This window comes from Mytilus trossulus, unplaced genomic scaffold, assembly GCF_036588685.1.
Source record: "Mytilus trossulus isolate FHL-02 unplaced genomic scaffold, PNRI_Mtr1.1.1.hap1 h1tg000128l__unscaffolded, whole genome shotgun sequence".
NCBI classification, from domain to species: domain Eukaryota; kingdom Metazoa; phylum Mollusca; class Bivalvia; order Mytilida; family Mytilidae; genus Mytilus; species Mytilus trossulus.
This window is the reverse complement of record NW_026963301.1, coordinates 1,175,424-1,199,261: the sequence shown is the minus strand read 5'-3', so window position 1 is coordinate 1,199,261 and position 23,838 is coordinate 1,175,424. Positions and strand designations below refer to the sequence as shown.

Below are 23,838 nucleotides of genomic sequence, written 5' to 3'. Positions count from 1 at the left end.
TTTCAATTAAAAAAATGTTTTAAGATTCAATTATTACTAGAACACACCCGCGAAATCGCGGGCATATACAGCTTGTGAACTGTTGTAGGATGATTTTTTTGTAAGAGATGTTTTGTTTTGAGAATTACATAAAAGGTATCTCCTTTTTTCCAAAGTCCGATATTTGTTTCCTTTCTGTTAAATTCAATTATATTCGTGTTTCTGGCCTACGACCACAATTATTCCTCTCCTTTGCTTCAATGCTTCTTTTGGTAAAAGTCAAATCAAATTAAAAATTTGCCCCGTTTCAAACATGAAATAAATGTAACTGCTTATATATAGACTATTATTAGTCTTAAAAATATGCTTCTAAGCCAATCCATCAGTGGTTTTTTTTGAGAGCCTTATTAACATGCCAATGGCAGGATTTGAATCATGTATAAATGACTAATACCGACTGAGGCTAATTTGATGGGTTGTCGATGGGAGGGGTCCTGACCCCGAAATCCAGGGCGTAAAACCATGAAATCCCGAGATGCAGAATTTAAAGAAATTCATCTCCCGAAATCGAAAAATATATTCCCGGATCCCGTAAGGATCAATCCCCAAATCCCGAGCTTAAAAACACCCGATCCCGACGCCCCGAAAAAGGTCCTGCCTTCCTCTAATCCCTACCTTACCGTTTCATTTTTGCCAAATCACTATTTTCCCTTTTAACAATACATTATATATAGAATTTCCCTGACAGAATACAGAGAGTCTCTATATATTAAAGTAGTATAATCGTAGTTTACACGTAAATAAACGCGAAAAATATTTGTCCTCTCTAAGGGATTTAATAGTTGTGATTTTTGCGATCTAAACACCATGATTTGGAGAACTCTCTACGATTGGTTGTACTTGTGTCACATGTTTTACTTATTTTAATATAAATGCAACTGGTATGACCCCTTGCATAGTAAACATTTAAAAAAAAAAGTAGACAGAATATAGAGATTCTCTATATATTGAAGAAGTATAATCGTAGTTTACATGTAGATAAACGCGAAAAATAATTGTCCTCTCTAAAGAGGTATACTAGATGTGGTTCTTGCGATCCAAACACCATGATATGTAGAACGCTCTGATTGGATTATCCATTTTTCTTTTTTGTTATCTATTATACGATTGGTTGTATTTGTGCATGTTTCAAACAGGAAATCTTATCTATGACTAAAAGTCAGTCTGACGACGGAATCATTTTCGGACTCCTTTTTTTGTCGTTTTTCTCCCAAAATAACCCAATCTTAATAATCATAAGAATGGATGACAAATGCGACTATGCATGTTGCCTATAGGACACAGAGGCATGCTGATTGATTTATTGTGGAAGAAAGAGAAACGACACACATGAGGTCTTCTCGTTTAATAGTATAGATGAGTGAAAAAACGATATTTCGTTAGGTCGCAATCAACTGTTTATACAAGCATGAGGTAACTAATGAGTGCAGAGTAAACATGATCGATTCAATGAGAGACCACATTATATTCTTCAAATTCAAAATATAAGTACAAAGAAAATGGAGGACAATTGTATTTGGAATCATTTCTTTTTTTTTACTTAATGCAATGAATGGTTAATATAGCAATTCAAATAAATGCTACGTTCACTTCAATTAAACAATTCAACCTAGATGTCGGACAACACTTTTTGAAACGATCATGTTCTGATTTTGTCTATTGTAAACGTTTTTTTTCCTGTTTTTATCATGCCTTAGTTTTCGAATTATTTCTTCAATACGGAATTTGATTCTTATAATACTTACCATCTCTTCCTTTAATGAAAATTAAAAAAAATGTGATAACAAACATGAGTACTGTTAATCTTATATATCATATAATTCATTAAAATTTAACTATTTTCTCAATCTTTCATTATTGCTTAATCTGCATGTAGATAAATTGTATTACAGGGGCGAACAATACAAAATTAAAGCACTAACCAATAATATAAAAGACACTGACAACTCCATAACAAAAAAACAAGTAACGGTTAAAAGATAAAGATAAAATGATTGTATAATTAGCTCATTTAAGAGACACCGATATCACATTTGTTTACGTTTGGTGCACGTAAAGTCTACACTAAGCTCATACATGACAATCGCATCTACCTTTGTGTATTGCTTTACTTACCTGCATCTCCTTGTTCTCCCTTATTTCCTTTTGCTCCTAAAAGTATATAGATAATTTGGTTAGCACTTTTTATTTCTTTTGTATAATAACAGCAAACAAATTGTACGTTGTAGCGTGTTTTCAAATTTCAAGGCGGTTCTGTAGGTAATCAATGAACATATTACATAGATTATGTGTCTAGTCATTCTTAGGTTATATCGTTTCAAATGAAGTTCTATTAATTATAATTATTCCGGATAAAATGTTCAATGATTGTTCAAAACAGTATCAAACTTTCGGTTTTTGCCACAACGTGTCCATATTACTGCTGGTAATCTGCAAGTTTATTAAGTTTAAATTTCACTTAAGAGTACTCGCACGTAAGAACATTAACTAATGTTCACTTATAATAAAAGATGCATACATGTAGAATAATAACACGTGGTTTTAGACTCCACATAAGAGACAAATTGACACAGACATTAACAATTATTTATTGGTCATCGCACTTCCTGCAACCAGTAGTAAAGCCATTAGCGCATAGTCAACTTTAAAAGGCTCCGAAATGAGAAATATAAAACAATTCAAACGACAAAAAATACTACATAATTAATGCACAAAACAACGAACATAAAATACAGAATGCTTGTCTGTAATGCCACCACTGAATAACTATTAGATTTAGAAAAATATCCGGCTTAGATGTGAAAGACTGTGATGAACTGTAGTTACAGCGAATACTTCATAAAAATATTAATTTGTAGTATCAATAAATTACTGTAAAATCAGTCGAAATTTCCGATTTTTCTTAATCTAGTAGTTTCACGAAAAGTTTACTGGCTGCAGTAAGTTCATGAATCAACATCTGATTTACTGTCTAGTACCTTTCAAATTTCATAGTTTTCAAAAATATGCAATACTTACCATTCCGACCGTCTCTTCCAAATATTCCTGTAAATGTAAATAAATATCTAATAACAAATGTCAAATGTTCGGACTCATTGGTGTTTTCCATACAATACAATGTAAAATATTTTTACCCATAACACACCCATCTATTTTTTCATATAAGACTTAAAAGCTCATGAAACGTCATTTACCAAAATTTAAGAAGATTCTTTTGATTTTAGACCCAAATAATACCAATGCAAATACAAGGAAAAAGACTGAGTCTGCATTTTCCCGCCATATTTTAATTATCAGATATCTCGAGAAGAAGGTTCATGACCTATCAATATTTGTAGTTTATCTTTATCCTTAATTGATGCTCTACCAGCTTATCATGCTTATATCATCACTTTTAATTTCTTAATTTCTGATTTTTTATCTAATCTCACCTTAGTACATCCTTAAGTCCTTATTTTAACATTGTGTATCATTTAATATATATTTACATAACCTGAACATGCAGGAAATACTTAAGTTATAAATATTACCCTGTGGTCCTAGAAAGCCTAAAATAGAAAAAGTAGCATTAAATGATACTATAATGATAATACATATATCCATTGTTCACCTCACGTTTAGGATACCTTCTTTATTTTTGTTTTAATACAGATGCTAATTGCAATGCTTTCATGTGAATTAATTATATGAAGCAGCAGGCCATCAATTGATCATAACTATGTCTATACAGATAAGTAGTATACTACGAGGTTAGAAGCCAACTGTTTCCTTTTTACTTCATTGGAATTCTAAATGATGCACTCAAGTTCAGTTCTTTTTCCTAGAGAATAAAAGGGGAGTGTGATGAGATTCTTGACTAGATCTGATAAAACCACAAGAGATATGACAAAAACACATTGGAGTCAGTAAAATCATAAAAAATACCTTACATTACAATTAATTCAAAACGGAAAATCCAAAATCACGTAGGTTGGAGTTTTGAGATAGCTATACCTGTATGGTTGAAATGCTAAACTTTTTTTACTTACCCATTTCGCCCTTGTCTCCATTTGGTCCTAAAATGATACAGATATATTGATCAGTACAAAACGTTTAGCTGATGTATGCATTTGGTTTGATTGAAATTTAATTCGAACTTATATTAAATGTACTTACTTCCGCTTTGTTTATTAATTTCAGAGCTGTCTTGCCAGAGTATTGAGAATTTTCTATATTTGCCGTAGCAGTAAGAGTATACAATTTGATCAATTAAGATAGTTTGGTATACAAAACAATGATGCAATAAATATAAAATACCATGAATATATGAAGTTACAATTTTCTAGTTAAAATTTCAGATGGCTGCGCATATCTTGATATAAACAAAACTACAAATAAACAAAGTGATTCCTATATCAATCCTAAACTGCATTGAGCTGAACATTTCAACAAGACCCATCTTCCGCGGTACAAATTAAAAAATGAAATCAGCCAACAACATTTGATGACACTGTTAATGATTCAAACTGTTTGTAGTCAAGCTCCATTATTTAATTATGTTAACTGCTGAGAGTAATGCTAACATTGTGATTTTAATTCGTGTGGTTGAGTTACGTATGCCTTGTTTGATTATTATTGATTATAACTAAGGAACCCAGTTCAAATCTGAATAGGGATCCAAGTTTACAGATTCGGCCCACTACGAACATTTAATTAATTTGGAAATTTAAAGTAATTACAGTAATAAACTTAAGGTAATTGGGTTTGTAAAAAGTAAAATTACAAAAATACTGAACTCAGAGGAAAATCAATTAGGAAAATCCATAATCACATGACAAAATCAAATAACAAAACGCATCAAAAACAAATGGACCAGAACTGTCATATTCCTGACTTGGTACAGGCATTTTTCAAATGTAGAAAATGGTGGATTTAACCTGCTTCTATAGCGCTAACCCTCTCACTTTAATAACAATCTCATCAAATTCCGATATATTACTGTTTACTTAATTAACTATTACTACAATTTGAATAATTCTCAGTGGAAAATAATATATAAAGGATATCATAATTCATTCAACACAAACTAATCAATCTACCTGACGAACTGGTTTCTGAAACGTAGATCATTAAGATGCTATTTTTGATATAGGAGTTTAATGTAATGTAAGGACACATTTGTAACTCAAGTTTTTAAAAGATAGATAATGTTTTAAACCAATACACATCTAGTTTAGTTTATATATTCATTTATAGTTATGGTTTCATCCAAAAACGGTCACTTATTTATCAGTTGAATGTGAAGATATATTCATATCGGCTGACCACCCTATAAATACTGCAAAACAGACTCTCTAATTAAAAGTATCTTTTCAAACCCATCATGATTGCATATATGTACGCTATACGTGCATTTTGATTACTAAATACTTAACAATGAGACTCAAATATTGTGTATTGTTTTACTTACCGGTATCTCCTTGGTCTCCCATGTCTCCTCTTGGTCCTGAAATTATATAGATCATATGTGTAGGACAAATTATCTCATTGGTATAAGTTTCCAGTAAAAAGCATTCGATTAAACTAGTCTGCTTATAGCCGAAATATATTTAATTTGTTACTTTCCACTTGTTTCTTTCTGCAAGTGCAATTTTTTACAAAATTTATTAGCAATAAATATGTATATACTATTTTCTTATATATTTTTCCTGAATTTCAAAAATCAAGTAAACTTTCAATTATTACAACTATGAATACATACCAGTCATTCCCGTTGGTCCGGTAAGTCCTATCGGGCCTAGAAGACAAACATATATCTTACCATAAATTTTGTATTTGCATTTAATAAATAAGTAAAGACGACTTTTGATGGATATGCCTATTATTTGTACATTCCTAAATAAGTTGTAGTACTAAGAAACACTTTTAAATGACTTCCTTTGAGATTTTAGTCTCCCTATCTGTAATTTATATTAACATCTGCAGATTTTTTATAATAAGGTTTAGTAATGAACTTGTATATCATTTGTCATGAGAGATTGATTTAGAAAAAGGCATGATATGAATGTAATCAAAATATATAGTGTAGCACAACTAGAAAAATTAGTTAGATGCAATGCTAGCCCCATACCCACATTATTCACAATAAACAAATCGCAATCTATATAAAACTGCTTTAAAAATAAGTGAATCTGAAACATCGAAAGAATTAAAATCCTGAATATTACACAAACAAATAGCTCTCCAAAACGCAAATTTTGTAGATCCTTATTCTTTCGTATAATATGTGTAACGACTTAACAGTCGTTTTACATCTGTTTGATGTTGTTTAATTGTTTACATAATGATAATATTTATCTTTCTAATTCTTCAAAGTATCGACTGGAATGTAAAGATATACACTCGTGTTGGATTGCATGTACCAAAAACTGTGGATGAATGTGTGAAGCTTCAGGAAAACGGCTGGATAATACACCTTATTGTTGTGTTTTTGTTTAGTGTGTTACAACATAAGATAAGATAATATATTGACTCTGACAAAATGATTGCATAATTAGCTCATAATATATACCTTAATTACAACTCCTACTGCAAATGAATTTGACACTACTACGAATGCCACAAGTTACTAGTGTGTCGTAGAGCAAATGTCTTTTTTATAACAAACTTATTTAGTGTAGTCTTAGATGCATGATATTTTTATTAGTTGTTAGTGGCTTTGAACTATAGCTAGCTGTCAGATAACTGCGAGTACTCTTAAGCTGTTCATTTTGTCTTTTTGTGTCGGGATGTATAAGTACCCAGCCACGTCTACTTGTATTTGTGTCCATCTGATAATTTAAGCCTTTTTCAACTGATTTAAATAGTTCGTTCTTATGTTGTTCAACCACTGTCCCAGGTTAGGGGGTTGATCCCGCTAACATGTTTAACCCCGCCACATTATTTATGTATGTGCCTGTCCCAAGTTAGGAGCCTGTAATTCAGTGGTTGTCGTTTGTTTTTGTGTTACATATTTTTCGTTCATTTATTTTTATATAAATAAGGCCGTTAGTTTTCTCGTTTGAATTGTTTTACATTGTCTTATCGGGGATTTTATAGCTGACAATGTGGTATGGGCTTTGCTCATTGTTGAAGACCGTACGGTGACATATAGTTGATAATGTCTGTGTCATGTTGGTCTCTTGTGGACAGTTGTCTCATTGGCAATCATACTAGATCTTTTTTTATATATATCATTGCAGATGATACAAAACTCATCTATGAAGTTAGAAGGAAAAAAAAGGAAAAAGGGAAAATACAGTAGGAATTTGAATCGCATATAAGTTTAAAATTATAAACTACAGTAAAATGTTTATACTGTTTAACTTACCAGTATTTCCTTGTTCACCCTTATCTCCGTCCCGTCCTAGCAATAAAAAGATATTATGGTTAATACAAATAGTTTCTTTTTAACTTTGTAAATGAATTACAAGCAATTTGTTTAAACATAAATAAAATCTTTACTTTCATATATTCTTTCTATATTCTTTTCTATATGGTCAAATGGATGAACGAACAATAAATGATATAAAAAGCAACATGCTACACACTACTAGATTGATCATGCCTTAATATTGATAAGCACAGAAAAATGTAACTTTGTTGAGTATAATTTCAGAAAAAAACGTTCTATGATCGATCCGAATGTAATAAGCTTTAAGTTTTAAATACCACTGCTGATCGTCTACGAAATTTTTACGTGTTACTTTCATTATAGCGTACCCATACATTACCGAAAACAATTAGTACAAGACTAATCACAAACAAATCAATATAACTTAAACTAAGGTTAACAACATATACAGGCATTTTCCCTATCATTCTACGACTATCATTATAGCAAAATTTCAAAATCAAGATTTACATTATTTTTTAATGTAGATGTTTTTTTCTAAAATTGTCGTTCAGCGATGTCAACCCTGCAATAGTCTTGTATTGGGATAAAGAACTTACCAGCACGTCCATCCCTGCCATCTCTTCCTGTAAGTGGAAATGTATGCTTAAATTAATCTTGATATCATACAAAACTATTAGCTGTGAATGTATCGTGTTAGAATATTTCGGTTGTGTTTGCATATTAAAAGCATATGAAGTAACCGGTTACGAGATGATATTGACAATTACTTTGAATACCACGAGTACACGAAGTTACAAATTGATAATTTTATACCAATTTAAACGCCAAACTGCGTTTGTTTTCCTTACTTAGTTATTCAACAATGGTTTTTTTCGTTACAGAATTTAAATAGCAACAGTTTGAGACAATAATCCGTGATAAAGTAGAAAATAATTCAATTGTGTGTTTTTTTTCTTCTAATTTGAGTTATTTTAACCAACGATAATGCATAGATAAGATTAGGAAAGCTCAATGTAAATGTACTTATTTCACATTTGTTATCGCAATAATGAAACTTGCATTTAGAAAATTTTGTAAGAACTAAACTAAACTAAATTTCTGAATTTACAGCACATCAAAAAAGGGGAAAATAATCAACTAGATTAAGAAGCATACTATATATTTTATTTTAAGTGAACTGATAGTTGTGCAGTGAAAAGAGTTTGTACAGTTTCGAGTAGACTTTTATTATTTTGATTATAATCTCAAATGCCGTTTATTTATAATTCTAAAGGAATGCGTGTCATTTTCAGATGAGACTTTTGCTGATAAAATGAATATTAACATTTAAAACGTGTTTCATCGGCAACAACGAATTTCAATGCACGTTGTGGAGGTATATAACTTGTAAATAGAATGTCCCTTTTTTCTACGTCAACCATGTGATACATTTATACTCAAGAAAATCATTAAGCTTATTTTACTATCTGTGTATCAACATAATTCATATCTAGTTTTTAACGTGATAAATTATTTGATAAACTTAAATAAGTCAAGAACCTTACCAAATTGTCCTGGCGTTCCTGCAAAAAATAAGGCAGTTATTGATTTGATTAGAACAAATAAACTGATCATAGATACCAGAAACACAAATGTTTGAATTATTCACAACGATTATATGGCTACGTATAGCGGGTAACTTTCGCGTATTTTCGAGAATAGAACAAAATCGCAAAAATATATCCCTCAATTTAAAAGTGGACATACAAAGGTATTAATAAAAGTTTTGACCCCGGCAAAATAGTGTATATACCTTATTAAATCAACATTGCAAAAGTTTACACCCGCGAAAAAAACAGCTATATGTTATCTTCTTGCGTTTTGATGGTTTGCTTTATTATTTAAGTCTGAAACAGTTAATAAGAATGGTGCCTTCAGATACTATTTACAATGAATCCATGCAGTCACAAATTGACAGTTGACAATGCCGATGTCTTTACAGCGATATTCGACGATGTGATATTAATGCAATGAGACAACACTGAATATTCGACTTTTATAACAATCTTTACTATGTACATTTTCAATGAAGATGAATTTTCAAAATGTAAAATAGACTCATTAGTAATGCTCAAATACATGTATTGTAGATTGTTTCAAAATGTAACAAAGACTCATTAGTAGTGCTCAAATATTGTAGATTGTTTTACTTACCCTGAACACCTTTTCCTCCCTTTTCTCCTTTTAGTCCTGAAATTATATCGATGATATGGTAAGAACGAAACATCATACTTTTATATAAATATTTAAGAAACTCCTTTAATTTAAACTATACTATCTCACTTTTAGCTAAAAGAAGTAAGGAATTTAATGTTGTTCCGGAATGCTTATCACTGTCAACGAATTTATTTCTATTTCCATACTGTGGGACATCAAAACAACAACTGCCTTACAAAACAAGCCTCTGCATCATCAGACATTGTTAAAAATCACTCAGATATATACGTAAAAGGCAACGTATGTTTCACTTTTAACTTGTACACATATTTTTTGAAATGTATAAACATTCAGTATATATGTTTGACTGATATATATTTTTTAAATTTTGAAAAATAAATTGTATTAATCATTGCAAAAATACATACCGGTGGATCCTCTTGGTCCTTGTAGTCCGGCTGAACCTGAAAGAGATAAATTATATCATACCATTACACATGGTATATTATAAAGTGCAAACTTTTTCATGTATAGATCACCTGTGTTACCTTTACTACTCAGAGCAAGATTTGAAATAGTTTTGAAAAAAGTTAATGTGCTTACAACCGAAAATCCATTGACAAAGATATATTTCTGTTTGATGTTTAAGTTATTTACATAGTGTTTCGCGCTATAAAACCAGGGTCAATCCACGATTTTCTACATTTGACAATAACTATACCAAGTTAAAAATATGACAATTGTATTTCATTCGTTTGGTGTGTTTTATCAATTGAAAATTGCCCTTTGATTAGGGACTTTCCGTTTTAAATTTTCCTTGGAGTTCTGTAGTTTTTTATGATTTTACTTTTTAGTTCAGCTATATAGTTATTTTCGGTCGATAACTCCAAAAGAAACTGCTGAAAATGTGTAGCTTCTGGCTTAAGGCATCATATGACTCTAATTGTTTCATTATTAGGATCTTTGTTCGCACGTGGCAGGACCTCAGTTTGTCTTTTAACAAATGTTAGTAAAATAATCTGATCAAAGATCGAAGATCTCACGCTAAAAATGTGTTTTGACAACAATTGACTCTTCCTTTTTTCCATGACGCTCGAATTAATATTTACTTTAAGGGAATAATGAATACAGTTTAGAGATTATATACTGTGTATCTTACCTTTTCCTCCTCTGACTCCCTTAGTTCCTCGGGCTCCTAAAATAATGTAGATATACAGGTAAGTGCTTAACATATTTAGGAAAAAACGGTTCGATTGAAATTGAATTCAAATGTATATATACAATCTTATACAATCTTAGCTTCTGCTTGAAAGAAGATGTTTATCGTGTTCTATAGGTAAAAGAAAAAGGGTTAAATTGATCATATAGGTGTTTATAATCCTGATATCGGTAAAGCAATTACAAAATAAAGTATAAATTCATTACAGACATATGGATACCACACCATGAACCTTAATTAGTATTAAAGTACGAAAATAAAGTATTTTATTTTCGTAATTTAATATTCAATTAAGGTTCATTGTGTTGTATTCATATGTCTGTAATAAACATATATAAGAACATGACATTCTGCTGGTTTTTTTTTCTACGGTCGGGTTGTTGTCTCTTTGACACATTCCCCTTTTCCATTCTCAGTTTTATGAATTTAGGTTAAACACAAAATGACTATTCACAAGAGACCAAAGTTCGTAGATGTAGGCATTATTATATTTATAATACATGGCCTTTTCAAATGTAACAAACACATACAAAAACGCAAATTATGAAAAACTTTACATAATGTAAAATGATTCGAACGGTTTAACAGTGTAATTCAATTTGAAATACTTTAGGCAGGATCTTTTCACCCCCCAGACTACATATAATCACTCCGGTTTTTTGTTGGGACCGTGTTTCTCAAGTTCTAGTTTTCTATGTGCAGTTCCGTGTATAGTTATTTATCTTTTAGTGGTTTTTTTTTTGCCATGGCGTTTTCAGTTTGAATATTCCGTTGGTATATTTTGTCTATCTTTAATGTAAAAGTTATAGCTGAAATGTAAAAATATGAAAGCAACGAATGACAATTAAATAAAATTGAGAATGAAAATTGGGATAATGTCAAAGAGACAACAACCCGACCAAGGAAAAAAACAACACCAGAAGGTCACCAACAGGTCTTCAATGTAGCAAGAAATTCCCGCACCCGGAGGCTTCCTTCAGCTGGACCCTAAACAAATACAAAGACTTCTGAATTGGAATCTGCACACTGAATTGTCTAAGAACGCCACCACTGTCTCTTGCATTCAATGGCGATGAAATAGCTAACGATAACAACTGACTGTTCAAAGTTATTAGAAAATGGACTGACAAATCATATAACAAAATACATGTTATAAGCCAAAAACATCTTACTAAAATGTTGATTGAATTTTCTATACCGCTCTACATATATGATTATGACAAATGTGATACAAAGACAAGTCTATCTATAAATGCATACCACTATGTATGAAGACTAAATTTTATAGTCTTTGACATAGACACTTTGAAGGCTTTTTTATTAGTGATGGAGAATTTGGTTTTATTTTCCCCTACTTTGATATATCCAAATCACAATTTCCTAACACCAAAAAAGTATCTGCATTTTTAAAATGTTTCAGAAATAGTTCCAAATCATCAACATGATCAAAGTATATATTAAAAACATGGTTTTGTCTGATATTGTTAATTTGTTCAATTTATTTTTCTCATACTGATTCGTTTTAAAATATCATCCAGTATATATGTTCAACTCAAAGAAAGTTTTAATGACTGAATCAAATACATACCCTTCGTGCCTGGCGGTCCGTCTGCTCCATCGCTTCCTGAAGGAGAGAAAAAAAAAACAATATCATATCGTAGTCAATTTACTCGCATTTAGTTTAAACTGTATTATTTGAAGTTGACCTTTGAAGAAATATAAGTGTTATACTTGCTTGTAGTTCCGATATTTATCATACTCAGATGAAGTCTGAAAGATGTGCTTAGGTGATCTAAGGTAAAATTAAATAAATCAAGAATTCAAAATTGATTGTTCAAGCACGGACATTGATAGTTAAGGATGACAATAAGCTAAAAAATTGATAGATCATGGAGCTCCTTTTCGAGATATTTGATTCACAAAATATGGCGGGAAAAGGCTGACTCGGACTTTTATCTTATTTTTGCATTGGTATTATTTGGGTCTCAAATGAACTGAAAAAAAATCAAGAATCAGCTTAAATTTTGTCGAATTACCTTTTATGAGCTATTACATCTTATGTTTAAAGATAAATAGGTGTTATGGGGCATTTTTTTTTACCTTGTATCGTATGGAAAAACCCAAGGAGTCCGAACATTTGATACTTATCTCAAAACCTCACATAAGTACATCCTTAAATCAATGTTAAATGGCTCACATCGAGATGGTTATATCGACATTTTCATTTTGTAACCACTGTGTGATTTATATAAGAATACTTTGTTTTGCCTGTGTTTGATGGATGTTATGGGATGAATTCAGAGGCATCATATGAAGTTGCAAATTAACAGGATCAACCAACTTGGTTTCTTGTATTATTTAAATTTTAGTTTCTTGTGTACAATTTGGAAATTAGTATGGCGTTCATTATCACTGAACTAGTATATATTTGTTTAGGGGCCAGCTGAAGGACGCCTCTGGATGCGGGAATTTCTCGCTACATTGAAGACCTGTTGGTGACCTTTTGCTGTTGTGTTTTTTTATTTTGGTCGGGTTGTTGTCTCTTTGACACATTCCCCATTTCCATTCTCAATTTTATTCCTATAGATATTTGTCTTAACATGAACAATCAGTACGAAAAATTTAGTGGATTGTTGACTCGTATCTATCCAAAATTCGCAACCTACGTATTTTGTTTTTCATTAAGAGTAGAAACTACGTTAATATTTTTGTTAGTCACAAATGTTTTTGAAAACGACAGACAGGATAATTAATGAAGAAAATTCAACAATAATTCTAATAAAAATCTGTCCTACGCGGAGATGATAAAATATTCTTTACAATACAATGCCACAAAAAACGTAGAATAACTTTAGTTCCAAAAGAAGAAAAACAGAATTGACAAATAATTAGTATTTGTAGAATATTAATATAGAGGTAATTTATCTTATAATGGTCTTCAATTTATCAATCAAATTAAGGATGTAAATGATGTTCGCTCCATTTGTTGTTGATTTTTTTAAAGATTTTTAGAAATTCACTGGTTTCATCAGTCTTTGCTATATACAAAGTTGTGTCCACTATACCCTACTTTTCTTTTCATAATTTTATTTCGTATAGATTTAAAAAAAAACATTTCTTAAAATCTTATAGAATTATTATTATGTTTTCATTGTTTTAAAAAGAGAAAATCAGCCAATGTTTAAAGTAGGTAAACTCTAGAGAGACGCTTGTCCCGCCAAATATCCAATAGATATTATTTTCACCAAAAGCACACCGATCCTTATGCATGTTATGTTTTTTTTCTGATTCCTTTGAAACCACGTAGCGAACATCCTGCACTATACTGGAAGACCATATGCAGCATCTTGATAATAGACTCATATAATTGTACTTTAATAAATTGTCAACCATTTTCAAAAATATATTCTAAGCTTCTGAGTTACATAGATTATTTTCAATCTATTTCAGGTAAATGCTTAAAATACGTTGATGAAACTGGACTTTTACAAACAAATAACTGATTTAAAGAGTTAATTCCCTGAACCAAGGTCTAACTCCTTAAACTCATCATATATATCACGCGTACAGTTTTGTACGCTAAATGTGCGTTTCCCTTCTTCTATAGTCTAGTTAACATGGTAAAACGAAAAAGTTTAAACGTATTGAAAGGACAAACTTTGAACAGGTATAACACGAAGGTGGGAGAAACAAAAATACAGTTTATATGTTCTTTATTGTTTTACTTACCTGGAGGTCCTGTTGGTCCCGTGCCACCTGTCGGACCTTAAATTAAAAATATATATTATCATGATTATGGTCGGTACGATTGATTTATGTTGAATATATTTTAAACAATGTGTAAATAAAAACGTATACTTAATTTCTAAATTTCTCCTGCTGTCTATTATATTTTTTCAATGATGTTAGTAGAGAATATAATATGGCTTTTACAATATAATTTCAATAGTCGACGGATTATATTGGTTGAGGTTCGATAATTTGTGTTATTAAAATGAAAAGATATCTTGTACGCTTCATTGTATATATCAAATGAAAGCGTGTTTAATGCGGCCTGACATCATATGTAAAACGGGCTTTATAAATCATCCCAACTTTGACTGATGTCGATGAAGTGATGCTATTCAAATGGAAGGATTGATAAATACTTTGCAACAGTGCCTATTATCGATATCTAAATCATTCCTCATTACGGCAAATCAATATAAAAATTGATGCAAGAAACATGTTTGACATTTAGTGTCCCTTTATGTACCTCTGATATGTAGGAAACAAATATTACACACCGACGGACGTACGAAGATGTACGCAATAATACATTTAAATACGCCTCATTGGGCAAAGTGAGCTAAAAGGTTACAGGTAAACGAAGACGACGGGCATGGATGAGCCACGCAGTATTATCTTATTCATTGAAGTTTGAACATATTAAAGATTACAAAATTAAATGTCAAATATATATGTTGTTGTACTTACCCATGTCTCCTTGGACTCCCTTGGGTCCTTCCGGTCCTAAAATTGTAAAGATATAATGTTTAGTAGCAACCTTGTTTTAATTAATGTATTCAAGTTATTGCATCCAGTTGCAACTACAATCTAAGGAATGCATTGACGTTAAATGAAGAGGCCTTTAACATTCCCGATGAAGGCAAATAAATTGTTGTTATGGTTGGCGATTTATGTTAGATTTTTGTGGTCAAATAAATCTATCCTGTTGATGTAATGTCAGTGAAGGTACCAAAGCCTTCAAAAAAATAATTTTAACACTATGTTAAACAATGCAGGCAAAACTAAAACAACTGTCTTTCATGTATGTGTATTTACAAATCAATAAACAAAAAATGGATATATGTAATAGATTTCTTCTACAATTGAAGGCTGCAGGCTGCAGACTTGCGGCACATTTCATTTAATGTGATGGTGTTTTAGATGTTTGTGAAAGCGACTTTCTTTATTTACAACGGATTGTGTTTGTAACAACGACACAAGAGACAGAAGTGTTAAACATCAGTTTAACACATCTTGATGTATCAAATTGATATAAAGCACAGTATACAAAGGTTACCCCTTCACCAAAAGAAAAAGTACAATGAAGATAAACTTTGATTGGTCACACATTTTACTTGTTTTCCGTTAAGTTTGAAGTTTTCATTATTGTGTTTTGTTATGTGGGATGCATATCTACTCACCAGGAGGTCCCGTTTCTCCTTTGTCGCCTTTATCTACAGTTATATAAATAGAATGATAACTGTGACTTATTTATTTAATAAATATATCTACTATTTGTATTTAAGTCAAGCGTTCAATTGAGACTAAATAAAGAAAACATTGACGTTTAATTGTGTTTTTTTTCTTTAAGGACATATCTGTAAATATTACATGTATCTGATTGAACAAGAAAAAGAGATACAACAGATTTAGTCTACCTTATATCTTATTTACATTTCACAATGTAGATGAGTTCAGCAAAAATTTTACGAAAAGAATATGATTTAATCTTTCTTTTTTTACTTTCAATAACTATTTTACAACATACGTGCATAATGCATCCTGGGTAATATTTCGAAAAATATACACCAAAACGTCATGTTAGGTTAATAATGATATTAGCAAAAGGAAAATACAACCGATAACGTAACATTATTTACATTTAAGGGTACGAACATTAAAATTACCCATGTTTTTTTAGATTCTGAAAGGGCAAGTTGACACTATAGCCAGAAACGTTTGCTCACACGATTACAATTATATACAGTTGCTGCTTTCAACAAGAAAGCATTCGATGACTACGTTTTTAAACGTTGCAAACTTAAATTTTAAGAACAAAACAAAAGTACAACAGATCGAAGAAAAAATTCTATACATGTACTTGATAGTCAGGTAGGTATCAAACAATTTATTCAATGTCTTAAACTTGAACTATTGTCCAGTATGGTGGCACTACAACAACCATGTACACCTATAAACACTATTTCAAAACGAAAACAAATACATAGTACTTATAAACTAGATTATTCGTCGTATTAGTAAATTATATTTGCAAATTATTAACAATTTGAGGGAGATAATCAGTAAGCTTCACAAAATCAAACAGTCATAATGATGTCGTGCAGTTTGTGCAAATTTTGATTCGTATACAAAAATATAAAATGATTTCACAACAAAGAAAATAATTTACCTGGTGCTGCAACTAACATTGCAATGTAGACAGATAAAATCAGCAGTACATATGACCAGAATAAATGCTTCATTTTGAAGGTTAAGTTCTATACCTCTCTCTGAATATAAAACAATAAATATATATTTGTTTATAATAGCCTTTTATATACATAGTTCGAAGTTTAACTCTTGAACTTAGATTGACACTTTTTTTTAATCAAGTGAAAAGTTTAACTGAATATCATTACCTTTTTTTCAATTACATCTTTATTAATACTTGAAATTATTCATGAATATTCATAAAATTTGCTTGTGTATATTTATCTATTAATTCATTTATTCATTCATTTGTTTGTTTGGAATTGAATTAGAGTTAGCATGTATTTATCGTTCATATTTATATAAAAAGTTGATTTCCTGTACAAAGTAGGAGCGTAAATCAAAACTGTATTGTGTTTCTAGAAACTTTCCACATGCCTATTGACCCCATGCTTTGATTGAAATTATTCAACAGATTTTTTTTTCAAATCAGATTTCATCTTTTTACATGTTTTAATCGATTAATATATTCTATTGATTGTTCAACAATTATACATTTTTACGAGAGAGAAAAGAAATGAAGAATACAAATTTATCACCATGACTATGGTATTTTTTTAATGATCAATTTTGTCGAAATATATTTGTTTGTGAATAAAGTAGAAAACGTATCTCGATGGAAAGTCTAAACGAAAGCAGAAACATGTTGTTTTTACATCATGGTAGAAAAATAGAGCAGTGTTGTTTTATCTAAAATTTGGATATTATCAATAACGCAATTAAATTTTAAAAGGTAGCTTCTTTCGTCTTTTTACATCAACATTTTCTATAAATTAATTACAATTTGTACAATGTACTTGGTACTCTTAAGTAGGTAGTAAAGGTTTAAAAACCTGACATCATACCATGTATTCCAATAACCATTGTGTTTGTATTTAACTATCCTTTATATTGTTGGCTGCCTGACAGAAAGACCCAAGTTATGTTCTCATATATTTTGTGATGGGCATGATACAAACGTACTAACTCCTAACGGGAAGAATTGTCCTGGATTTTCATATGACGAAAACATACTCTTTCAAACAGTTTAATCGAGTTCCTTGCTAGTTTGTGCTGCAATATGTGTTAAATATTTGTTTTTCGTTCCTTTTATTGTACACAGACCAGGAAATGGAAGTGAAGAAGCTGTTGAAAAAATGAATATAGAATATGTGTATATGCCACAAATTCCCCCGCTTGTGAAAAAAAACCTTGAGTAAACTTCCACATATAGATGCCAGATCTGGATTCATGTAGTTTGACCGTTTTGTGATTATACATTGTAAGCACTGTGTATAAGTTTCACTAGTAGCACGATTTCAGTCTGAAACGGTCATTTTGGTCTGATCACATCTTGATTGACTGGATTTACCGCTAGATGAAATCGTCGAGACTTTTTAGACCGTTCAGACTCCGTTACGATCGATAGCCGCATCAGGTAAATCAGTTCGTTAAGGCATGTCCAGACGGAAAAGACTGAATCGTCTAGCGGGCTGTTTAGACCCGTTAAGACAGTGTCAGACCAAACTAGACCATGGACTCAAAATTACGTTAAGATGTTGTCAGACCGTGTTCAGTCGTGTTCCGATTTTATTAATTTGGACAGAAAACGGGTAAAACTTTCCCAGTGTTTATCAGGGGTTGCTCCCCTTTAAAGATTAAAATTAAAAAGAAGACGGTTTATGTTAACTGAAAGTCTGCCATGCTTTAATTAAATAAAGAAAGTACTCCATTCTAATTCATACCTCTTCCTATTTAATTATTTAACATTTTCTATATTAAAAAAAAAACATGAGTGGTTGAAAGTCATACTGCTGCGCAAACCGTGGTGAATTGAGTTTTAAATCAACAGATTGCCGAAATTATATTTAATAATTATTCATTGAATATAAACATCAAAAACTTTATATTTAATAGTTTACTAGTGATTGTAAATAAATATTTATGCAATTACAGACTGGTGCCGTGGGGAAACATGTGTAAACTTGACGTTACAGATAATTTGTATACCCTTAAAAATTACGGATGTCGGGATTAACACTTGAAAACGGAATCTAAATAATATGTTTAATTTATTAAATTGTTGATGTTACTTTTCTTTAAAATAGTAAATAATATGCATTATCATTTAACTTTTCATGTTTTCTATATAAATTTCATTTAAATTATTGTAAACTTAAGACAGGAAAAAACTATAACATTACTATGTATGTCTTTTGTTGTTTTCTGTTTATTGTCATAGCATTGTCCGTTCATTTTTGCCAGACTTGTGCGTTTGATTTCCATTTTTTTTTTTATTGTGTCTATAATCCAAAAGCTATTTATAAATTTCTTAAATACCAGATAAAGAAGCGTTCGTAAAAAATAAAGATTTAATATTATTGCAAAAGTCTGTGAATTATTGAAAATATGACGTTCCGAAAACACAAGTCGCTATATTTAATGCTTGTTAATCTCCGTTACATGTGGTGCGCTCTTTTTTAAATACATTTCTGTTAAATAAAAAAAGTGTAAAAACAGTTATCGGAATCCAGCAGAAAAAAGGAAAAACGAATAGTGACTATCTAACTTATTTTTCAAATATCGAATACACAAATAAATCTCTAACCATCAACGCTTGCAATTTGTTTTTACTGACAGGTGTCTGCTGGCATTCGATTGGATATCAGTTTTATGTAGGCGTAACAATTCATCACATTTATCCAATCAGCTGTCGTGCGATCTCATGAGGTCCACATAGTTTAGTTTTTTATACATGTAATGGTAACGATAAAAATTATTCGTGCAGAATATACATATACTATGAAACAATTAATATCCTGTTCAAAAATGACATACGTGACACCATATTATACCAAATAACTATTTAAAAACTAAGACAGAAAAACATATAAAATATCATTCATAACAATTACTATTTAAAAGTGAAATAGTTTAGTATTAGTATCATGGTCCCAGCAATTTAATTTTTTTTTTATAAAAGGACGTTGTTGCAATGGGGTGACAGGGACTTTACGGTGCGTCTAAAAACAACATAGGCCGCCGTGGTGCACTAAGCTTTCGAAACTGCACTAAGACCATGATGGAACATTATAGCGAACTTTCTATACTTATGAAATGTCCATGTGTGGAAAAGAGATCTTACTATACACTGTACGGACATTAAGACTTATTCACTAGCTGTGATATACAATAAAGGATTTAGCAAGGATAGCAAGGATAAAAAATTACGATTTTAATAATGCTATAAATTAAATGAGAAGTGTACGGAATTCGCCAAAAAACAAACGTATTTTATAATCACGAAATAATTGATATCGAATTTAGATTAGATTTGTGATCGTTGGAATGTATTAAGACTGTTTAAAATATCTATCTCTTTATAATATAACCCTTTCAATTATGAATACTTATAAACTGATTTTAAAGTGATCAAACGGAACACATACTACAGGAGATGTGGGATATATTTCAATTTGACAGCAACCAAACGACAAAAAACATAAATGAATCAAGAGCGCATGTTTAGTCTTCAACAAGAAACAGGTGTCTATACAAAAGGTCACGGTCTGAATCGTCCTAAGTTTGTATAAAATTTGTAAATACAATAAATAAAAACAATTACATGAAAGAGTCTTAACAACTTAATATTCATTATTTACACAAGTTCGAATGATCTAAATAATCTACATTGTTTTTTATCGTTACAGACACGTTTGTAAAGCTCATTTTCTGTATTCCTAATTTTTTCTACGGTCTTCTCTTTTTGTCATTTATAACCCACAAAAGTTGCTCAACCTTTCATTCTGACAGCGTGAAAGACCAGAACCAAGGTAACACACTATTATAAGTCAATGTACACACAGTGTTTTCACAAACCGGTAATTTCTTCACCCAGGGATATGAATTTGACATTTAAAGTCCCTCAACAGCTTTACAATACCCGGCCGTGTCATTTCCGTATATTGTAGATGAAACGGATAATACACACAATGAATTCCATACACCATACATACCAATACAGGGGAATTTTACCTTTTTGGAGGACTCCGAAGAGGTGGTGCATTGCATGTGCGCTAATTTTGAACAAATATACAATCTTTTATTTGGGGTACGTCTGAACACCGCTAATGACCTCCTTAGTGCACTCATGACATACAATGTGCACTCAGGATCCTTCATATTCATCCTATTTGCACACGGGATGGGTGAATATATTCATTACACGGTGATTATTTAAGAGTTTAATAGATTTTCTTTTTTATATAAGATGACCGAAAATGCTGTCTCAATTCAGAGTCAGAGTTAAGTACGTATATAGTACAGAATAGTATAGAACGTGAAAGCGATTCTTTTGATATAAAATTTGCAGCAATTATCCAGTATAAAAGGTCTGTCTATCTATAGCTACATCCAACGCTTTACATGTCATGATATAATGATATTCGTCAACTCTCAATCATTGTTTTACAGCCTTTTTTACCATGTAAGATTTGTGTTGAATTGCGTGCATATTAAAAATGTGTATTTATTCCATATTCGATTGTGAATCTCGTATTGACCTATTAGTGGTTTCTCGAGCCGCAGAAATGACAAAGTCTGTCTTGAAAGGGGTTAGTTATTATGACTTTATGGAATTATACTGAATATAAAAGGGAATTTAACGTATGGATTTTTAAAATTGTTGAAGGCCGTACATGACTATAGTTGTTAATTTCTGTTTCAGTAAAGTTAATCTCTTTTCATGCTTTTAGAGAGTTGTCTCTTTGGCAATCGTACCACATCTCGATCTTTTTTAAATTTCTTTTTATATATTTAAAGTTAGACTTCAATCCCCCCTATTTTTCATGAAACTCCTCATAGATTTATAATAGATAGCTTACATATAACATATGTTTTGATAGCTAATATAGATCTTATTTTAGTTTAAAAACTTTACGAATGCTCAGCAAAGATTAAGCGTGTTGCCGCATGATTCGAAGTAAACAGACTACCGCTAGGCCATTTCACCTCAAAATATACAAAATATCGTTGCATCGGTAAAACTTTGAATCTTTTTTGAGAAAACTATTAGAATTTAAAGCTGCCCTGCTTTTATAATAACTGTTTACTTGTTATCATTTCAAGTTAAGTTGCTTTACATTATGAACTGATACTGGTGAGCACCCAGCCACTTTAAAAGGGGCTCCCAACCGTGCACCAAAAAAAAGGACGAACTATATGTCCCTATTCAAATGCATTGATCGTCTAAAAAGTCTAAGATTCGACGGTGTTCTTCAACAATATGGTTTGATAAATGTCTTTCGAAACTCATTATACTTTTCACATACTATAATAAAATGATATTCATCTCCAAATACTTGTTTATCACACATATTACAAAATATAGGATATCTCTCAATATTATAAAATCGCGTGACAAGTTTCTATATTCAAACGGTGAGCAGATGTATGCGGTCTTTACAAATAAATGATTCTATAAATAATTTTAATACAGCATGATCCAAATAAAATTGTTGGGGTCAAATACATCTTTGCAACAAACATTTAGGCGAGTCTTCAAAAAGTTAGTTCATTTCACTATTAAAGCTACCGTTTAATCTATCTTTGAATTCAATTAAAAACAAATTCACATTTTTTACACCCTGATGTAACCGTACTTTTAAAGCGTAGTCATCCGTATCAATAATTGTTTAATATCAAAATTGAAGTGCATGAGTATTATTAACGTCTGGGATGAGTGTGAGAAATCTCTGTTGATGGGAATAAACCAAATTTAGCTGAATTTGAATTATTCAAAATAATGAAAAGGCAAGCTAGTGTGTGTTTAAAATGATATTGTTGGAATGGATTTATAACATGAAAAATGTGACACAGTGTGTAACCGATTTTACGTTGACTTGGACTCCGAATTTGAAAATAATATATTTGTGAAATCACATTCTACAATATGACATATTTTGTAAGTACTTTAACCTTTTATTCTAATAAAAGTATCTTTGAAATGCATTTTATAGCTGACTATGCGATATGGGCTTTGCTCATTGTTGACGGCCGTACGGTGACATATTGTTGTAAATGTCTGTGTCATTTTGGTCTCTTGTGGACAGTTGTCTCATTCGCAATCATACCACACCTTCTCTTTTATATTTCTATAGCTATTACTTACAACTGTCATGTGCACATGTTCCAGGCTCGTGCAGCTGAAAGAGGTCTCCTTTCAAGTTTGAAAATATGTAAATAGGTAGGGAAAACTATCAAAAATATATATTACAAAAAAAATCAGTAAAGTTCCCACTACTCTTTTTGTGAACTTTCTTGCTATTCCCGAGTGTGTTTTAATCGAAGAATTTTCTCTCTAATGACACTATGGTTATGTTAATTCATCATGTATACCAGAATTGAAATTTTATATTTACGGAAGACTTGCGTTTCGTCTAAGAAAAAGGCTCATTTGTGCGCTCGAATCAAAAATTTTAAAAAGGCAAAATAAAGTACGAAGTTGAAGAGGATTGAGGACCAACATACCTAAAAGTTTTCCCAATTTCATCCACTGAAAGGTAATCTATTCCTGAGATAGAATTTAGCCTTAGTGTTTCAAAAATAAAAAAAATTGTTAACTGTAAATTTAGAATTATGAATATATCAATGATAACTCTTCCATCCTTCAATTGCAAACCACATAAAACCTAAACAATTCAAGTGCACTTATAAATTAAATGATGAAAAATTGAATGGCGTACAAAAATAGCATAGGTTTGGTTTGGCAATC

The 23,838-nt window shown here is 31.0% G+C and overlaps 1 protein-coding gene across 1 annotated transcript; it reads right to left on the bottom strand.

Annotated features, from left to right (window-relative positions):
• Positions 1–1,752: 1,752 nt before the first annotated feature.
• On the bottom strand, positions 1,753–17,080 carry LOC134700283 (short-chain collagen C4-like). Its single transcript, XM_063561640.1, has 18 exons — positions 17,008–17,080; positions 16,019–16,051; positions 15,306–15,341; positions 14,559–14,594; positions 12,418–12,453; positions 10,770–10,805; positions 10,039–10,074; positions 9,608–9,643; positions 8,959–8,976; positions 8,011–8,037; positions 7,388–7,423; positions 5,780–5,815; positions 5,489–5,524; positions 4,068–4,094; positions 3,570–3,587; positions 3,058–3,084; positions 2,155–2,190; positions 1,753–1,793 (listed from the first exon to the last, which is right to left on the bottom strand). Exons 1-18 carry the CDS (start codon positions 17,078–17,080, stop codon positions 1,753–1,755), a joined length of 624 nt encoding a protein of 207 aa, XP_063417710.1.
• Between the last annotated feature and the right edge of the window lie 6,758 nt (positions 17,081–23,838).

Coding starts and splice junctions, on each gene's coding strand:
- LOC134700283 (XM_063561640.1), bottom strand. CDS start 17,080: ATGAAGCATTTATTCTGGTCATATGTACTGCTGATTTTATCTGTCTAC. Junction 12,454..14,558: donor GGGACCAACAGGACCTCCAG/GTAAGTAAAACA, acceptor TCTCTCCTTCAG/GAAGCGATGGAGCAGACGGA. Junction 4,095..5,488: donor GGGAGACCAAGGAGATACCG/GTAAGTAAAACA, acceptor GTATCATTTTAG/GACCAAATGGAGACAAGGGC.